The 19,089-nt window shown below is 47.6% G+C and overlaps 8 protein-coding genes across 8 annotated transcripts; 5 read left to right on the plus strand and 3 right to left on the minus strand.

The window, feature by feature from the left end:
• Positions 1-3: 3 nt before the first annotated feature.
• On the plus strand, positions 4-2,456 carry CLUP02_17614 (interferon-induced GTP-binding protein Mx1; the record flags this gene model as incomplete). Its single annotated transcript, XM_049296522.1, has 5 exons — positions 4-378; positions 440-541; positions 598-1,344; positions 1,393-1,566; positions 1,617-2,456. The coding sequence occupies 5 exons, from the start codon at positions 4-6 to the stop codon at positions 2,454-2,456; spliced, it is 2,238 nt and encodes a 745-aa protein (XP_049137746.1).
• Positions 2,457-3,964: 1,508 nt separating this feature from the next.
• On the minus strand, positions 3,965-5,554 carry CLUP02_17615 (uncharacterized protein; the record flags this gene model as incomplete). Its single annotated transcript, XM_049296523.1, has 3 exons — positions 3,965-4,501; positions 4,573-5,337; positions 5,399-5,554. The coding sequence occupies 3 exons, from the start codon at positions 5,552-5,554 to the stop codon at positions 3,965-3,967; spliced, it is 1,458 nt and encodes a 485-aa protein (XP_049137747.1).
• Positions 5,555-6,612: 1,058 nt separating this feature from the next.
• On the plus strand, positions 6,613-7,653 carry CLUP02_17616 (uncharacterized protein; the record flags this gene model as incomplete). The annotated part of the gene is made up of 3 exons (XM_049296524.1): positions 6,613-6,766; positions 6,831-7,252; positions 7,345-7,653. The coding sequence occupies 3 exons, from the start codon at positions 6,613-6,615 to the stop codon at positions 7,651-7,653; spliced, it is 885 nt and encodes a 294-aa protein (XP_049137748.1).
• A 742-nt stretch (positions 7,654-8,395) lies between these two features.
• On the plus strand, positions 8,396-9,753 carry CLUP02_17617 (ent-kaurene oxidase; the record flags this gene model as incomplete). Its single annotated transcript, XM_049296525.1, has 4 exons — positions 8,396-8,767; positions 8,880-8,982; positions 9,051-9,119; positions 9,188-9,753. The coding sequence occupies 4 exons, from the start codon at positions 8,396-8,398 to the stop codon at positions 9,751-9,753; spliced, it is 1,110 nt and encodes a 369-aa protein (XP_049137749.1).
• An 84-nt stretch (positions 9,754-9,837) lies between these two features.
• On the plus strand, positions 9,838-10,260 carry CLUP02_17618 (cytochrome P450; the record flags this gene model as incomplete). Its single annotated transcript, XM_049296526.1, has 1 exon — positions 9,838-10,260. One exon carries the CDS (start codon positions 9,838-9,840, stop codon positions 10,258-10,260), a length of 423 nt encoding a protein of 140 aa, XP_049137750.1.
• Positions 10,261-10,722: 462 nt separating this feature from the next.
• Positions 10,723-11,279, minus strand: CLUP02_17619 (ribose 5-phosphate isomerase B; the record flags this gene model as incomplete). The annotated part of the gene is made up of 2 exons (XM_049296527.1): positions 10,723-10,797; positions 10,863-11,279. 2 exons carry the CDS (start codon positions 11,277-11,279, stop codon positions 10,723-10,725), a joined length of 492 nt encoding a protein of 163 aa, XP_049137751.1.
• A 603-nt stretch (positions 11,280-11,882) lies between these two features.
• On the plus strand, positions 11,883-12,809 carry CLUP02_17620 (uncharacterized protein; the record flags this gene model as incomplete). The annotated part of the gene is made up of 2 exons (XM_049296528.1): positions 11,883-12,478; positions 12,539-12,809. The coding sequence occupies 2 exons, from the start codon at positions 11,883-11,885 to the stop codon at positions 12,807-12,809; spliced, it is 867 nt and encodes a 288-aa protein (XP_049137752.1).
• A 60-nt stretch (positions 12,810-12,869) lies between these two features.
• Positions 12,870-15,091, minus strand: CLUP02_17621 (uncharacterized protein; the record flags this gene model as incomplete). The annotated part of the gene is made up of 4 exons (XM_049296529.1): positions 12,870-14,074; positions 14,104-14,642; positions 14,708-14,808; positions 14,969-15,091. 4 exons carry the CDS (start codon positions 15,089-15,091, stop codon positions 12,870-12,872), a joined length of 1,968 nt encoding a protein of 655 aa, XP_049137753.1.
• Positions 15,092-19,089: the final 3,998 nt, after the last annotated feature.

Raw genomic sequence — 19,089 nt, forward strand, 5'->3', positions numbered from 1 at the left:
AACATGGCAGGCAACCACAACGACGGCAACCCTGCCCGTGTGTGGCTCCGCGACGATGCCTGCATGCGAACCATTGACAGACTCTGCAATCTCGGCGTCGCCGACCTTATTCCACTACCGCAAGTTGTCGTGATAGGTAACCCGTCTTCGGGTAAGAGTTCTGTCCTGGAGTGTATGACGGGTTTGGCCTTCCCCCGCGGTCCTGAGATCTGCACCCGTTACGCGACACAAATCACTTGTCGCCGCGATGCCTACGAGAGCGTTCAGATCTCTATTATTCCGAGCCAGGATTCCAACGAGGATCGGAAGGAGCGACTGAAGAAGTTTGGGTTCTCTGGCAAGAAGAACGACCTAGAGTTGGCGGATGTCTTTATGAAGGTAAGTAAAACCCGCATTGGGAGGCCACCGTTTGGATGCTGATAAGTACGACCTCCCCCAGGCGAACGAAGCCATGGAACTTCGCGGTATCAACGATGGGGATGCTTCAAAGCTACCGATCTTTGCTGAAGACATTCTGAAGATTGAGATCAACAGCCCGGACGTACGTTCAAGTCTGACGTTGTCGATTTATGAAACTTGCTGACCTTGGAACACCAGCAATATCACTTGACCATCATTGATGTCCCGGGTATTTTCCGCACGCCTACAAAGGGCCTGACCACCAACAATGACATTGCTATCGTCAGAAACATAGTCAACAGATACATCAAAGATCAGCGTACCATCATTCTGGCAGTCATCCCTTGCAATGTCGACGCATCAACCCAGGAGGCTCTCACTCTTGCCAAAGAAGTCGACCCAGAGGGGCTTCGAACTATAGGTGTTCTCACCAAGCCCGACCTTGCCACCGAGCGCGTCACTCAGCAGATCGTATGCGAACTTATTGAGGGCAAACGCCATCCCCTCCGCCTCGGATACTGTGTGGTGAAGAATCAGAGTGACGACGAAGGAGCCTCAACGAAGACAGATCGAAACTCATCGGAGAAGGAGTTCTTTTCTGCTCGTCCGTGGAGCAGGATCAAATCGACATTTCGGGTTGGTGTTAGCGGCCTCGGTATCCGTCTGCGAGACTTGCTTGGCGACCTTTTCAAGAAGGATCATACGAACATCGAGGCCAATATACATCGTAGACTCAATAACACTGAAACTTTGCTCAGTCGCCTAGGTTCTTCACGATCTCGAGCAGATGCTCAGCGACGATACCTTGCCAATATTGCATCAGGTTTCCAAGAGGTTTGTGTTCGAGCTCGGGACGGAAATTACAGCGGAATGGGCATGTTCCAATACGACGTACACTTTCGACTCATCACATGCGTCGTCAATCTGAATGAGGCATTCAATAAGGTCCTCACATCGTATGGCCATACACATGAGTTTGACGGCCAAAGCTAGGAGGAGGTCGGTCCTGTTCCTGGATTCAAAGTGCCTATGGACGAGCAGTCAACTCGTTATCTCGGCGATATCCTGAAGCACATGAATTTCAAATGCCCCAAGCCAGTAGAAGGCTTACTTTTGGGCCGTATTGAATTTCTCTTTCATCGATCTCGCACTGCCGAGATTGGCTCCGTGAGTACCATTCTGACAACATATCATGCTCAGCATTAACAAAAGTCTAGTTTCCAGGCTCATTGCTAGCACAGACCTTCAAGGAGCAGACCCAGAGGTGGGCGCCCCTGGTTTTGAAGCATGTTAGTCAGGTTATCGTGGTCATTCACAAGTTCATTCGCATAACACTGCAACGCAAATGTGAAGGCGACAGCAACACTTTTGAGATGTTGCATGACCATCTTCTGTTGCCGAAGCTCCGTGCAGCTTATCAGCGAGCTTTGGATCATGCTCAGTTCCTCCTTGAAGTCGAGCTTAGTGGACAGCCCTACACCATGAACCACTACTTTGACAGCAATCTTCAAGTTTCACAGGCCACCAGACTTCAGCAAGCGATCAACAAGGCCATTGGCCCGGAGAGCGTCCGAAACGTCGATGGGGCTACTGCACGCAACCCGAGCACGAACGCAAGTCCTGCTTCCGGGGAAAACACGCTGGGGGCGAACAACAACAACGGAAGCCCCTTCGATTTTACGTCTCAGCAAGAAGACGGGTCTTCCGGAGCTGCAGGCTGGTGGGTGCCAAAGTCAATGCTCTCCAAGCTAACAACCGATCGTTCCAACGCTGAGCAGGTCAGAGAGGATATCCACGACGCCCTCCGTAGCTACTACATGGTCGCTCGGAGGCGATTCGTTGATGTTGTGCTGCAGCAGGTCATATTTCACTTCTTGCTCGATTCCAAGACCAGCCCTCTCAAGATCTTCACACCTGACCTGGTCATGAGCCTGGATGACACGCAGCTCAAGATGATTGCCGGAGAGAGCGCAGCGACGCGGGATAAACGCAAGGTTCTCACTCAAAACATTTTGAACATGAAGCTCGCGCTGCAGGAACTGGAAAATACCAAGTAAGATTCCCTGGAGGTTCAAGTTGTGTTGGTTTCCAAAGTTTCTGGGTTTCCATAGGTACCATGGCTTATCAGGTGTGCATCATCAACCCTGATTCGTAGAGTTACAGAAAAGAAATCATGGTTTTCGTCCGTTATCAATTCAGCCTTGTGGCAACAAAGCCGATGCAAGTGAAAAGAGCGTATGCTCTTCCATATTCAAGTCAATCTTCCAAAGAGGCTTTCTAGTAGCCAATGATGTGACAAGGTGTCTTGCCGCTGGGTAATTATCTGATGTGTAACAGATAGCAATGACCCACATAGCTTCTGCTCGGCCCGACCATCATGTTCCTGGGGACGCCTATCCCTTCAACGAGGGTTTGCTTGGCGTACATCTTGTCGTTGCTGTAATTCGTGAATAACGAAGAAAGAAGGAGATCGTGAAGCAGGAAACCGTTCGCAATCCCAAACCAAAGCTTGAATTTCCCGCAGCCTGCTTACTACTTGGTCTGATTGCCAACGGTCTTGGCGGATGCCGCCGGACAACGCAGATGTCGCGCCCGAGGAACTCGACGAGGATAACCGGGCCCGTACTGAGTCCTCCGCGTGCAACCGCCGGAAGTCATCGCCGTGTCGCGGTCTAGTACTGTTGCAGCGGGGCGCCGAAGTAAATCATAAGTCAGTCGCATGGATTCTTCCGCTCTCTCTGCCTTGTGTTCAGTACGGAATATACTTTGGGAGACGTAGAATGAAACATTGTAAGCGTGAAACTCTGCACCATGTCCTGGTGAACCGACTTCATCCCAGTCAAAAGTTGTTTGATCTCTTGGACCGTGTTGGCGTGATCACCAAGACCACCGACGATGTTATGCTACCATGGTCTTGGTAGTCTTGTTCTTATGAGGGCGGACGGACATGTTGGAGTCGCTGTCTGATATGACTGTTACTGCGTCTTCGGAATCGTCGTCGCTGGATTTGTTCGCGTTCGGATTGTTCTTCGTCGTTCGAGTCGATCACGGTAATGAGGTTCTTACGAGGTGAACGTTGGACGACGGCGTTGCTTGCGATGTCCGCGTTGGGTGACGCGGGCCTGGTGTTGACGTTGGGCGTTTAATGAATAAGTACAAGGAAAGGGATACTTATTTTTTCAGAAGGTGAAAAAAAGTTCGTGTGGAATAGACAATGGATTCGGATGCGGCTGGTCTGACTACAACGACGAGGGAGATGAAGAATTTGATGCCATGGAGTCTAGACACGGACCTGTCTTTCTTAGTAGTGCTTGTGACAGCAAGACACGCATCTGTCTCTGAGTTTTCATGCTAGGTAGAGAACGAAGATGACCTTGCACCCTATAGGTCAGCTATGTTGTCTGATGTCTCAGTGTGGCGTAATTCCGCATAAAAAGGCACTTCCAGCTGCTTTTGTGTAACGTCAGCTTTTAAACCAAGCGTCTGAGTTCTCCGGAAAGTAGAATCTTAATAGAAATGTTTTAATTAATCCTATTACATTACGACCCAGTCCACGCAAGAGCAATCATGCCGACCTCATCTCTCTCCTTAAAAAGACGTGAAGCGCAATATACGACACCACACCCGTAAAACACAACCCGCTAATTACCCCAAATCCCATCAGATATTTAGGCGCATCCTTGGAAGGGAACAGGTACGCCCCGTAAATCTGCGCCAGGTTTCCCATGGCATTCACAAACGCCAGCGAAATCGCCCTCGTCTCGTTGGGCATGGACCCGAAGCTCACCGAGGCGTACGACAGCGCGAGTCCGTTGGAGGCCCAGAGCCCGGAGGCCATGACGACGAGCAGCGCGTAGCGCGCCTTGAAGTCGTAGACGACGCAGGTGACGACGGCGCAGAGCATGGCGACGGTCATCCAGGCGCCGAGGATGAGGCCGCGGAAGCGCGAGTGGCGGTCGGCGAAGTAGCCCGTCACGGCGGTGGAGACGAAGGCGATGCCGAAGATGGGGATGGTCATGTATTGGGCGGCTGTAGATTTGTAGCCGAGGCCTGAGACGAGGGTCGGGTAGAAGTAGGAGAGCGTTGAGGAGCCGACGATGGCCTGTGGTGGAAGGGAAGATGTTAGCTTTGATCGTGGAAAAAGGGGTTATTTGGTCTGCAAAACAAACTCACCATGTAGCCAACGACAAAGAGCCAAGTCCTCCAGCTCATCATGCTGAGCTTAAAGGCAGCCCAATGTCCCAGGCGAGGCTCCTCTTCCGTCCTAAGATGTTCCGCCGCACTCTGGAGCCTCCGAATCGCCAGCTCCCTCTCCTTTTCACTAAACTTCTTCAACGAAGTATTCGCCGGGAAATCAGGCAGCGCAAAAAACGCAACCAACGCAGCGCCCACCGTCGCGGCCCCCTCGACGACAAACAACCACCGCCACCCGGCGATCCCGTGCGCCCCGTCCAGCCCGCTCGTGATGGAACCCGCCAACAACCCGCCAAAGGCGCCCGACAAGATGGCGGCCGAGATGTAGACGGCGAACCTCTTGCTCTGCTCCTCCTTCTTGTACCACGACGAGAGCAATAACAAAACGCCCGGAGCGAAGCCGGATTCGAGGACGCCCATGACGACGCGGAAGCCGATTAGGGCTTCGTAGGTGGGGGTGAAGGCCATGCCGATGGTGACGGAGCCCCAGAGGCACATGATGCCGGGGAGGTAGAGGGAGGGGCGGGTGCGGGTTAGGACCATGTTGGAGGGGACTTCGAAGAGGACGTAGCCTACGAAGAAGACGACGAGGGCGATTGAGTAGCGGGAGGAGTCGAGGTCGAGGTCGCGGTCCATGCCGGCGATTTTTGCGTTGCCGATGCTGCGGATATTGTCAGTTGATGGGGTTCGAGGTTGTGTTTTGGTGAGAGCGTACTTTGTTCTGTCCATGTAAGATAGGAGATACTGCAAGTCGTCAATGTTAGAAGCGTGTTTTCGAGAGAGTCAGTCTGGTCATGTTACGAACCATGACGAAGATTAGAGGAAGCAAGTAGAGGTCGATCTTGCGGACCAATTTCTTCTCTTCATCGCTGTCGGCGACATAGTCGTCTACGCCCACCAGCTCCACGCCTTTGGAGAGAGCATGTTCATGCTCGTTGCTTGCAGTCTCGTTCTTCTCCATTGTCGACAACGTTCTGTGAGTTGACTCAGAATTGGTAATAAGACTCCTTTGGTACTCTTGAAATCTTCAAGAGAACTTTTGGATAAAAGAAGTATAGAAGCAGAGTTCCAAACAGATGCCCAGAGTTGCCAACCGAAAGCCAACCGAGAGCAACTGGCAAGGAAAAGCGTCTTATGTATTTCACAACTGTCTCCCTAATTCTCGTATATTTGCTTCGGCCGAGACAAGAGAATGATCAAAACGAGACTTGTTGCCGATAGCGTCCGAGTAATACTTGTCAGCTTTGATGGAAAACCTGCCTCGGTCTTGAGTGCGGCGTGCCGCCCTTGCCAGCTTACACGCAACTTGCCTAGAGGCAGCCTGGTTTCGTATGGTGGTCGTACGAGCAACGAGGATTCGTAGATCATCTGAACTAAGTCATTTGGCATGTTTTCTCCCCCAGTCTGGGGAACCGGGGGCCCTCAGACGAATCTTCCGAATTTTGCGGGGTCTGGGGGAGGGAGACCCCGGAAGAGCAATCAACTAGCAAACTAGCGCAAGTCAGAGAGAGGGCGTGCTGCCGCGACTCGGGGACAGTGAAAAAGAATGGGGCTGGGAATAATCGAAACTAGCCCAGTTCTTAGGAGGACCGCGTCTCGAGGCAAGCGGCTTCCCGGGAGTGGCTTGCAGCATGCAATGCGAACACCGGCTCGTGGTGTCTTTATCGTATGTGTAAGAAGTTGAGGAACATGCGGCTGTGAGTGACAAACACGGTCCGGAGTTACCACGCGATGACCCGTCTACAGCCAATCCGGAAGCTGCATCCGCACCGGACCGCGTGTCGGGAGCTTCCTGGTGTTCGATCTCCGACGAACCCCACGGCGCCGGCGAGTATTGCGTTCATCAACGTTCCCCTCGCCCGCTCCTCTGTTTACTTAAGGCAAGGAAAGGTGTTCTGTATCTCTCAGCTTACTATACCATCTAAAAGCCAATTCACCAGCTCTGTTAGTCGTTGCATCTGAATCAAAGCCGGCTTCAATCGTTCTGTTCTGCGCATCACACACATCAACACCTTCACAATGACTGGCTCATCTGACCAAAACGGCAACGGGACCGCCGCAATCCCCACCAACGGCACCACCAACGGCACAAACGATGCTCCGGCCTATCTCAGCACACTGCCTCCAGCCGGCGCTGACTGGAAGGTCTCTCTCAAGGACAAAGTCATCGCAAGTAAGTGCCCTCATGCAATATAAAGCAGGGAGGTTGTTCACCTACTAACGCCGTCCACGAAAAGTTTCGGGTGCAAACCAGGGCATCGGCCTAGGCATCGCAGAAGTCTGCCTCGCCAACGACGCCGCATGCGTGTACAGCCTGGACATCACCGAGCCGGGGGAGCACTTCGCTGCCCTGCTCAAGCGGTTCCCCGGCAAGCTCGCGTTCCAGCACTGCGACGTGACGGACTACGGGAGCGTCGCGGCGGCCGTCGACGCCGTGGTGGCCGTGACGGGTCGCTTCGACGGCATGGTCGCCAACGCCGGCGCGACCAAGCACCAGCCCGCGCTCGACTTCACGCCGGAACAGTTTGACCGGCTCTTCAAGCTCAACGTCAACGGGTCTTGGAATTGTGCGACGGCCGCCGCGAGGGCGTTTATCAAGCTCGGGTGCAAGGGGAGCATCGTCTTCACTGCGAGCATGACTTCGTACAGACCGAACCGGGTAAGTCCTTGCGTGCATGTGTGTGATGGTTGAGGTGATGGAAGATGAGGGGGTTTCCCTGACTGACTGGCTGATCATTTTTTGCTTTGCAGGCCGCTCCCTCTGCACCGTACGGTGCGACCAAGGGTGCCATCCGCAACATGACACATACGCTGGCCATGGAGTGGGCCGAGCATGGCATCCGGGTCAACTCAATCTCGCCTGGCTTCGTCAAGACTGCGTTGACGTACTACGTTGAGACTTCCCCTGACTGGGACACCAAGATGAAGTATTACGGTGGGATGCCGCGTCTAGCACTGCCTCAGGAGCTGGGCGGCGCGTATGTCTACTTGTTGAGCGAGACGGCCTCGTACACAACAGGTATCGATATTCCCATAGCAGGCATTGTTGGTGCTTGGTAGAAAAAGAGAGATAGAAAAGATACCCGGTCCCAATGTTAAGAGAATCAATGACGTATAATGAGCAGATTGATGCATGTGCAAATAGTTGATGTATTCGAGGAGCTCGGGAATGTGGAGTCTTCCCCTGACGGCTGAGCATCAAAGGGATTTCCTCAATACAACATATATACTTTGGAAGTATGCGAACTTTTGAATCACTAGCCGTCGTTAATCCTTACAACTCGAAATAGTATTCAGGGAGCGGCGAGTCCCTAAATCCCGAAGTTCCTTCAAACTCTTTCTGAGCTTCCACGTCGCCTCAGACAATTCTTAAACCTGAAGTATCCCACCGGCTTCACGATGATCTGCACGGTATCATTTATGGACTGCGGTGAAATGCCAGTAAAATGATTGGTGCCCGGACGCCTGCTCCTTACACTAGTATTCACTTAGCCCTCAATGGAAAATGCTCTGTAACATCGATCGCAGCTCAGTTGAATCTCAGTTACAGTGCGGAGCCATATCATGTCCGAAAGTCCGTTCAGCATTTAGTCAAACCCATCGTTTTCTTTGTCTGGCCGTTTGAACACTCATATCATGATGGTAATCATCTGTCGAGCCCAAAATCCATATAAATGCTTCCAATTCCGTAGTGAATGTCAACCCTTTCCCCAGCAGGTCAGCATCAGATCTATCTCCATCATCTCATTATACCGTTCGAGCCAACAGCTGTTCCCACATCTCGAAGTCACATATTTGTGCAATGACGCTCCTTGACAACGCCACCTCGAGCACGCAAGCCGTAGCCGGCCAATATGAAGGCTTCAGAGACTATCAATCGCATTTTCTATTGGGTCTTGCCTTGGTCGTTGTACTATATGGCCTCCTGCGCAACGACGACGCCAAGAAACTACCCATCATCAACCCACAGAAATGGTTTCAACTGACCGCCTCTGAGTCTATTATGTCGTTTGCCTTAGCTGGGCGCGAACTTCTCGAAGAGGCCAGGCGAAGATTCGGGGCTACGCCGTTTCGCGTCTTGACGGACCAGGGTAAATTCATCATGCTTCTGCCGCAGCACGGTGAGGAGATCCGCAACGATCCTCGCTTTAGCGTTGACGAGCCTATTATCGAAGTAAGCTACAAGACTTTTATCCTTCTTCATCATCATTATCAAGACTCTGGCTGTGTCAGTGTCAGTGGTGATGAGGTTACGTGTCTTATTGCTGACCATATTCCCCGTGCAGCTGTTCCAGGCGAGGTATCCTGGATTCGAACCTTTCATGGAGGGCGCCATTCCTACAAAGCCTCTGCAAAATGTGGTTAAATTGCGTGTCACTAAATCTCTAGGTCAGTTGATGGTGCCCTCTTCCTGCTCGGCTGAAGAACGTGTGACTAACAAGAGAACACAAATGTAGCCAAGGTCACCCAGCCTTTGTCAGATGAATGCTCCGTGACACTTCAAGAGTTTCTCGGTGACACAAAAGGTGCTGCAAACATCTAAGGACTTCATCAAAAGTAGAGTAAAAGCTGACACTGAAGATAGAACCACAAGAGATTGTTCTTAGAGACCTGATCATCCGCCTCATTTCGAGAATGTCAGCTCGCGTCTTTGCCGGCGAGAACTTATGCCGCAACGAGCGTTGGCTCGACCTCGTCGTGAACTACGGCGAGAACAGCGTCTTGGGCATGCGCAAATTGCGCCTCTGGCCCAGTTTTCTCAAGACCATGGCCACCAACTGGATTCCCGAATGCAGAGACCTTAAAGCTCAGGTGAAGGAGGCCTGGGATCTCGTCGCTGCCGAGCTGGAGGCGCGCCACGCTAAGAATGACGGCAAGGAGTACAACGACACCATCTACTGGTTCGAGGAGCTTGCTGCTGGGAAGCCGTACAACTTTGGGGCGTCGCAGCTGATGCTGGCGGTCGTATCCATCGGCACGACGTCTGATCTCATCACGCAGGCCTTGGTCGATATATTTCAGCACCCCGAGCTAATTGAGCCTTTGAGAGAGGAGATTACCGGATGTCTCGAGAAAGAGGGGTGGAAGAAAACGGCGCTTTACAACATGAAGCTTCTCGACAGTGTTCTCAATGAGAGCCAACGCCTCAAGCCCAACTAGATTTGTAAGTGATCCAAAATATCCCGAGACCCGATTCGGTACCAGCACATAGTATTTGGCTGACCAAAAATTTCGGTAGCCTCAATGTTCCGGCAAGCCACCGCCAACGTTACTTTGTCCGACGGCACCAAGATTCCAAAGGGTCACACTGTCGCAGTCTCGACGGAACGAATGAGGGACCCGGCATTCTACGAGAACCCCAATGAGTTTGACGGCTACCGTTTCCTACGTATGCGGGAGAGCGGTAAGCCAGGGCAAGAGGCTGCTGCTCAGCTGGTGACCACGAGCGTCAACCATCTTGGTTTCGGCCATGGGGAGCACAGCTGTCCGGGACGCTTCTTTGCGGCCAGTGAGGCAAAGATCATCATCGCTCATCTGCTCCTGAAGTACGATTGGAAGTATGACAACTCTTACAAGATTAAGTTGCGGAAGCACGGATTTGCGGAGGAAGCCGACCCAGACCTCAAGGTTATTTGCAAGCGCCGAGATGTGTCAGTTCCTTTGTAAATATGTTGCATCAGAGCTACAGGAAGTTTGTTTTGTTGAGTTACTTTGTGGTATTGGGGCATGTAAATTGTACGTAAGCTTAGAGCCGAATACTCCCAGAATCGGAATACACAGAGAAGGTGAAGTGCCTCATATACCCCTCCAAGTCCAATCCTCTCACCAGCCAGAAGGCGCCCGTCTAGGTCGACGGGTCGGGTCAAACTGGCTGGGTGGTGGAGTGGTTTATGGTCAACAATCGATTTATACGCCAACCAGCCTACTCGACGACAGGCTTAGCGAGCACCCGAGTTCGAATCCCAGCATGAGCACCAAGAGATGTAGCCCCAATTCAGCACCGGGGGGCAAACTCTTTTTGATGATTCTCAAGACCTTTGGTTCCTATATCAGGTGACCAGCCGCAAGGTATCAATCAAGCCTCTTCTCTAGATATTTCTGTTCGGGCTGTCACCCCCAACGCCTTCTTCATGCCTTGATCCCACCCGACTGCCTCAGATCATAGTCATCAATGACTTTTACCTTTGCTGCTGATGCAGACGCCTTTAGAGGATAATGTCAGCTGATAAAGGTCCTTAAGTGTAAAAGAAGCCGGAGTCTCAACTTACGGGATCAAACTCGTATCCCAACCACTCACCAACCAAACGTCTCGCGAGCTCAATACCAATAACGCGTTGACCAAGACACAACACCTGCGCATTGTTGCTCTTGACTGCTCTTTCCACCGAAAAGCTGTCGTGCGCCGTCACTGCCCGGACGCCGGGCACTTTGTTCGCTGAGATGGCGACCCCAAGCCCCGTGCCGCAGATGAGGATAGCCCGGTCGACCTTGCCGCTGGCGACGGCCTCGGCAGCGGCAAGAGCGAAGTGCGCGTATGCTGTCTTGTCTGTTGCAGAGTTGGGACCAAAGTCTACGACTGTGCTCACACGCGGATCAGCTTCCAGGTCCTTGGAGATTGTGGCCTTGTAGTCGAAGCCGGCGTCGTCTCCGCCCACGGCAATACGGAGACCGTTGGTTACAGCCATTTTAAAGTTCGAGGAGGAGTACTGCTGAAGAAGAAGTATTATTGGCTTGCTTGGTGTCAAACAAAGCTCGGTAAGATGAAGAGGTTTGCAGAGGAGTACCAAGAAAGAATGAAGCCGCGTTCACGGATGAAGCGACTAGCAAACGACGGGGTTTCGGTGACTGATTCTAATGTCGCGAGGTTGAAACAGACTGAATCCTAGGTCTCACCATCCCCAGCACTTGATCAGACAGCAACCAGATGTTATTGATCTCTGTAAGGCATTAACATAAGCTTGTGCATGGGTCATCAGTCCGCGCCTCGGGGCCAGTGGGGCTGGCGACCGCGAGTCGTGGGCATACGCCAGCTCGAGACTTCTCCTAGCTTAGTGTAATTCTCTGGGCACCGAGGCAGTGGCACCGGACCACGACGCTTACTGGTAGGCAGTATCAAGCGTGAAATCGCTTCATATAGACGGGAGGCTATTTCGACTTACATGAGGCTTTCTAGCAACTCAAACTTCATTGTCGGGAAAATTACCCAGGGCCGCCTTATTCACGGATTTACTTGAACCTCCATAACTTTAGCACGCAACACTTACGTGCATATACACATCAAGATCAATATGGCATCGTGGGATCCTTCAAAGAACAAGACATATCAAATTCTCAAAGCTGCCGAAGATGGCCAATATGGCGTGGTCGCGCCCATCGCCTACAACATCGAGAACATTCTCGCTTTTATCCGCGCCGCTGAAGCAAAGAAGAGCCCTCTAATCATCCAAGTATTCCCATGGGCCATCACCTTCTCATCAGGGCTCCTCGTCCATGCGGCAGCGCATGCGGCCCGCGCCGCCTCAGTACCTGTTGCCATTCACCTCGACCACGCACAGGATGAAGCCATGATCCGACACGCGGCGGATACATTGCCGTTTGACAGTATCATGGTGGACATGAGCCACTACGAGATGGATGAGAACTTGGCCAAGACAAAGGAGCTGGTGGCTTATTGCCATGAGAGAGGTATCGCGACCGAGGCTGAGCCAGGGCGTATTGAGGGCGGCGAGGATGGTATCGCGGATACGGCGGACCTTGAGGGGGCTTTGACGACGGAAGAGCAGGTGGAGGACTTCATCGCTACTGGTATCGACTTTTTGGCACCGGCATTTGGTAATGTGCATGGTGAGTATGGCGCCAGGGGACCCGTGTTGGAGTTTGACCGGTAAGATCTGCCCCCTTGGAAACTCAGTTGGAGGCGTTACTTATCCAATGTGTCGCACAGGCTGCAAAAGATTCGCGAAAAGGTGGATGGAAGAGTTCGGGTCGTACTTCACGGAACTAATGACTTCCCCGAGGACCTGATGCAGCGCTGTATTGCTGGTGGCGTCTCCAAGGTCAATGTGAACAAGCTTGTGCTTGATGACTACTTGGTTCATCTGAAAAAGAACGCCCCGAGTCAGAATCTGACAACGTTGATGGAAGAAGGGGTCAAGGAAGCCCAGAAGTTAACGGAGTGGCAGATGGACGTGTGTAAGTCGACCGGCAAGGCATGAGGTGTAAGTAGTCCAATTTGCTCTGCCCTCAGGGGTATATAGCAGTCAATAATAGAACCTTCAACGCGTCACATCCGGACTTTGACTATCAGCATTTGCCCATGCCTCCCTCAAGTCATCTCGCCACGTCGCCATCGGCGTCCATCCGACTCTTCCTTCGCTTCTCTCAATTAGAGAGAGAATGGTGTTTCTCTTTAGCGAGTCTTGTACACATAAGCCCGCCCCGTACAGACACTGTGCTGAGAGTAATTGACAGCCTTCGTCTGTCAACTCCATTGCAATACCGCAGATCGTATCTACAGCCTCTGAGAGCGATCGTTGCATCTTCATATACCCATCAAACCCGGATGATACTGGTTTGTGGAGAAGAACAAGTATCTTTGCGAATGAGTAAGCCTGGAGAGCAACTCCAAATTGGGGTGGGTGGATCCAAAGCGGCTTGAAGACATTGGACGGACTTGCTGAAGTTGGGAGGGGTTTAAACTCGGTCCCCAGAAACGACTTCCATCGCTCCATCTCAGCTAGCATTTCGCTCCCAGCCCTCGCCCTGTTCCCCGAAGCCGAAACCTCGGTCAAAGACGATGACTCCATCAGTCGAGAGTAGGCGCAGTAGTTGACGGCTCGCGAGAGCAGGTAAATGGCTCTGTCGGCTAGACCGTGCGGATCAAGCTCACAAAAGTCTTTGTCCGCAGCCCAGAAGCTCAGGCAACGCCTCTTCTCCCGAAAAGCAGCCCATATATCCTGGCGGAGCCAAGCCCACCAGACTGCTTGTCGCAGTCCGCCGGAGGCCCCGTTGACGTCTTGAGATCGTTGAATCCAGAAGACGCCCTTCAGGTGCCGTTGCCAGTTGCCTCTGCCATCTGATTCGTCCAGCATCTCGTACGCTGAGATCACAATTGCCGTGGCATTGAGCTCTTCTGAAGCAGTATAGCTGGTATACGTTAATGCCTCTTGTACATAGCGGAGGGTTTCGTAATAGTATCGAACCCATTCTCCGCCGGAATCCTCCTCCGTGTCTCCATTGCTCACGTTGGAGTTCCGGTGGCCTCCTCCTTCCAGTTTTGAGAGGTGTTTGGCCGACAATGCCAAGATTGCATTCATGAGACCTGCATTTCTCAAAGCCAGCCGAACTGCATAGGTGGAGAAGAGCTTCTGCGGATCCAAGAAGTCCAACCAACGAGCCGATCGTTCCGTAAAGTGACGAAAGAGTACAGCCTCCCGGTTGGACAGCGTGATATCCCGATCCGCCTGCCAAGTCTTCCGCTCTGGATCTGATACCTCGTTAAGCCGGGACTCGAGATTGGTCGCATCGGGCGGGCCATGCAGGTCCGCCGCCCGCCGCCCCCCCTCATCCTCCGGGGCGGGGCGAGAGAGAAGCCGCTGTCTGCCTGCGCCGCGTCGGTGGCGAGCAGGCCGAGCCATCGCGTCGAGGCGAGATCGGTGGTCCAAAGCTCGGATGCGACGGTCTCGGGAGAGTAGCTGTACACGTCGCCGAACGTCACTCCCGCCGATACGCGTGGCTGGCTCACGTAGGGCGCATGGGCTGCGTCATACGTCCCGGGAGGCTGGGAGACGTGCTGCATCGACGTCTGCGACTCGAGGCTGATGGACCCTGTCGAGCCGATCGATTGTGGGAGCTCATCAACCCGGGAATGACTGCCATCGTCTCCGAGACGCGCGGTCGGGCGGTCGTTATGTGAAGCAGCTGGGCTTGCTCTTCTGCCCGCGTCCTGAGATAGACGGGGGAAGACGCAGTGACGAGACGAGATGCTGCACGGCCCACAGACAGGTTGCTGTTCGTCGCATTTTTTGTGTCGCTCACGACAAGTCAAGCTATGTGCAACAGGTCAGCAACCCGCGCGTCGAGGGTAGTGCGGCTCGGGGAGGCTTGAACTCACCAGCCCGTTTTGGTGCGTAGACCACGGCCCCGAGGCTTTCTGACGCGCTTCTTGGGAGGCGCGGATGCAGCTCGTCTTCCATCCATGAGGTCATGGCAGGCCTATCGTCGTGTTTGCAGTTGTGTACGAATCTCGGTTCCTTGCATGAAAGGACTGCGAGACGCGGTTCGAGCAGGGTTGAGTTAAGACTTTACGGTATGCGGGGGCTAGCGACCCATGGGACTGGAACCACTACGTGACCTAGTGGAAAGAGCTAGGTACGGAGTGCGAGCTGTCACAGCTATTTCCGAGTTGTGCGAAGCAGCGGAGCGTCGCCGACCCTTCGCACTCGGTTGCAAAGAAGTTGGATGTCGGGACTTGTCCGTGGAGTTTGATGAGCTGCATTGCCGAGCTGGGAACTTGAGCGGGATTTTTGTGCGGGGACTCGCGGGGGAAAACGAACCATTGCCATTTCCCCAACAAAGCGCCGGGGGGGCAGGGATAAGTGAGCTAGGTAGATAGCGTACCCTGTATTAGTTCCAGTCTTGTTTGCCTAAGGGTGCGCGTCTCGGGGGCCCGGACTGACTCGCTTGTAGCTCCTCTCGTTTACGGAGCTTCGGAACCTGAGAAGAGCTGAGTGAGGCTAGTGTTGTAGGGATTAATCAGACATCGAAATGCCCGTATGGCTCGAGGCGCGTCAAGTTGGCGTTCTGAGTACGAGGATGAGGATCTATGTGTGGTTGCACCTGAAGATGAAGAGGTTACAATGGAGGGGAACTGGCAGCTATGGTTAATACGGAAGACGTTACCCGGGCCATATATCCGGATTCCTATCCATGGCAATGGCTTCTAGGTAACATCTAAATATTCTCGGCTCAAAGATATTCAATATAGCGACAAAATATTATTTCCCTAACATAGCTGCGAATATGCTCGTTCTAAGAGCTCTGCGTATATTAAATTAGAAGTCTAATTCGACCGCGGCATTTAGCTAACTGCGCAGGGGCTAATTAAGGGCCCTATTTATAATTATTATAACTAGCCTAACTTATAATTAGAACCTCTTTTTTATACTTACTATATAAATATTTATATAATTTAATTAATCTCTTTATTAACTACGGTTTAAACTAACTACTTTATAATAAGGATACTAATACTAATTAGTAATTAAATTCTATTATTATAAATTAGTAAGGTATCTCGTTACGTAAAAGAGATAACTTCTTAATATTATACGGAATAAGAGATTCGTATTAATTAACTTTATAAAAATAAATAAAAAAAGAAACGATTTTTAAATACTATACGGAATTAAGTAATCGTAGCCCTTTATTATTTATAAGAGGTCGATATTTATTATATTAAACTACGTTAATTAATAAAACTACTTAAATAACTAGCCTTTTACTATTACCCTAAGTAGCTTTTTTATTAAATAGCTTTTTTATAGCTAGCCCGTAATTAAAAATTAGCTAGTTAAATTAGTAAAAAAAAATATTTACGTAACGACTATTTACTTAATTAATTAGCGCGACGAACGAGCTTAATAATATAATATAAAAAAGTACTGCGCAATTAAAAAAGGGGATTTTTAAATATAAATATTTTTATTTAATAATAAAAGTAACTTTATAAGAGTTATTAAGCTAAGAGATTTACGGTATATAGAAAAGTTTATTATTACGAGGATTTTATAAGTACGACCTTAAGCTTATAATTTAAATAACTTTTTTATAACTCCCTTAACTATCCCCCGGGTATTACTTAGGAATATAATATAAAGAACGGTTTAATAAAAAAGGAGGGAATTTAAAGGTTTTAATAATATTAAATTAAGAATATTACGGATTTTAAAAATTAATTTAAAAAGAAGGTAGCTACCCTAAAATAGTCCTACGACCTCTTATTAAAATTATTATTAATTTAAAAAAAGGCTAAAAAGACGAGGATCTAAGGAGAAAAAAAAAATCCTTTAAAAAGCCGCTTAAGGGCTTCTTTTTATACTAGCTCTTAATACGAGATTACTAATTTTAAAAATTAACTAAGTAATAAAAGGGACTACTAATAAGCGATAATTACTTAACTATAATTAAGCTACGAAAAAGACTACTTAAAAGATATAAAATAGGATACTAAGAGGCTATAAAAAATAAGATTTTTAAAGTATTTAACCCTATTATATATAAGTAATAAGTAAGCATTTTTAATAAGTTTTTAAAATATACGATTTTATAAAAAAGAGGGCTTAATTTCGTTAACTATACTTAATAACTTATATAGTTCTTAATAACTTATATAGCTCTTTTATAAGCCGCCCGGCGTTTATTTTTAACTATTCTTATAAAATACTATTTCAAAAAGAGTAAGTTAAAAAAAGAAGCTATTTAGAGATTATAAAGAGTACGAGGCTTAAGAAGCTAGAAATATATAGGATAGCGAAAATTAGTAACTAATAAAAATCCTAAAACTAATTATTATATCTTTTTATAATAATATAAACGTTTATTATTATTATTATAAAAAGGAACTACTAAAACCTACCTTTTTATATTAAATAAAAAAGAGGATCTTAGTAAGTATAATAGTTAGCAATTTAAAAAAGTAATAATAATTATTAAAAATAATAAAAACGAGAGTAGTAGCGAGACGGTAAGAAGAAGCGGGAATCTCTTAGACCTTAATAAATTCGTTAGGTAGTAAAAGTACGGATTTATTATAACTAGCGCGTAGATTAAATATATCCTTATTAAAATTAAATATATTAACGACTGCTAATATAAGTATAAGCTAAAATATAACCCTTAGCAAGTTAGGGTAAAAAAGAAAAGGATAAAACCTAATTTTAAATAAAATCCTAATCCCTTATAAATAAGTAAATATTAACCCGGATTATTAGGGGACGTAAATATATAAAATTATAAATTAGCTTAATAATAAGTAAATTAATACAGTATTAATCTATTTAACTAAGGTTTATAAAAAAAAGGGGCTATAGGAGTAACCCCTATTTTATAAAATCGTAAACGACCTTAGTTATTAACTAAATAAATAGTTTATAAGCGCAAGCTTAGGAATTATAAAAGTAATTAATAAATTCCTCTATAAGTAAGGGGTATTATTAGCGTAATTATAATCATAAGAGTTATATAAAATATTAGTAGCGATAATTATAAAAAAGGAATTTATATTATAGAACTAAGTATAAGTTAATAAAGCGTATAATCGCTTTAATAAATTTAAAAAAAGGGTAAACGACTTAAATTTCCTCTTTATAATTACTAATAAAAATCTATTGTTATAAAAGGATATACTAGGGTAAAATATAATATTAAAAGTATAATAATTAATAATTCTGCTTATTTTAATCTATAACTCGTTACTATTATTAATATAAAATTCGGCACTAATTAGTTAATAAAAAAAGAGGTAGATAACCCGAAATTATTAATAATACGTAATAACGTAGGGATTATATATAAATATTAAAAATTTAGTAATAAATACGAAGTAATTTATAAACCTTAAAAAGATCTTCTTAAAAGAGAAATTATATTCTAGGGGGAAGTATAAGGTCTTATAAAAAACCCTAACGATGTTTTATAATTATTATAAAAAAATCGGAATTAGGGAATATTAGTACTATTCGGTAATTAATATTATATTTATAAGTAAAGCCTCTAATTACTATTACGAAGCGGTACGTAATTTCGATTAAAACGACTTTTTTAATATAATTAACGTAATTTAAAGCCGTTTCGAGACTTATAATAAAAACTTAGAGCTCCTATCTAAGCTATGAGTAATTTCTTTTATATTTATAGCTAGGATAATAGAGGGTAAATCGTAAGTAAAGATCCTTAAAGAGCTTATTAATTAAATTAATAAGCTAGCGAAAACCTAGTTAAATAAGAGGATAAATAAGTAAAAAATCGGATATTTCTATACCGTAGTTTAGCGTATATTAAAAATAAAAATAACCCTATACTAAGCACCTAAAAACTACGAGACGCTCTATTCGAGGCTAAAATCTAGCTTTAATATTAAAGTAAGAATACTATACTAAACCCACTTCTAAGTATACGACGGCCCTTATTAATAATATTAGGTTAATTAAACGTATAATAAGAAAGGAAAAGAGGCTAGATATAGTAATTATTAATAAGGAAGCTTAGATTTATTAAATAAGTAAAGATTTAACTCACGGGTAGGGTAATAAAAAAGGTAATACTATATTTATAAAAAGGATAGATATTAATTAAGTAACTACTTTAAAAAAGAGCGTACTAAATTATATAAATAATATAAAAAGTCCAGGGTAATAAATACTAAAACTAGCCCTCGTTAGTTTAATTAATTCCTTGTTATATATAAAAATAAATTTGGGGGTACGGAACTTAATA

This window comes from Colletotrichum lupini, chromosome 10, assembly GCF_023278565.1.
Source record: "Colletotrichum lupini chromosome 10, complete sequence".
NCBI lineage: Eukaryota > Fungi > Ascomycota > Sordariomycetes > Glomerellales > Glomerellaceae > Colletotrichum > Colletotrichum lupini.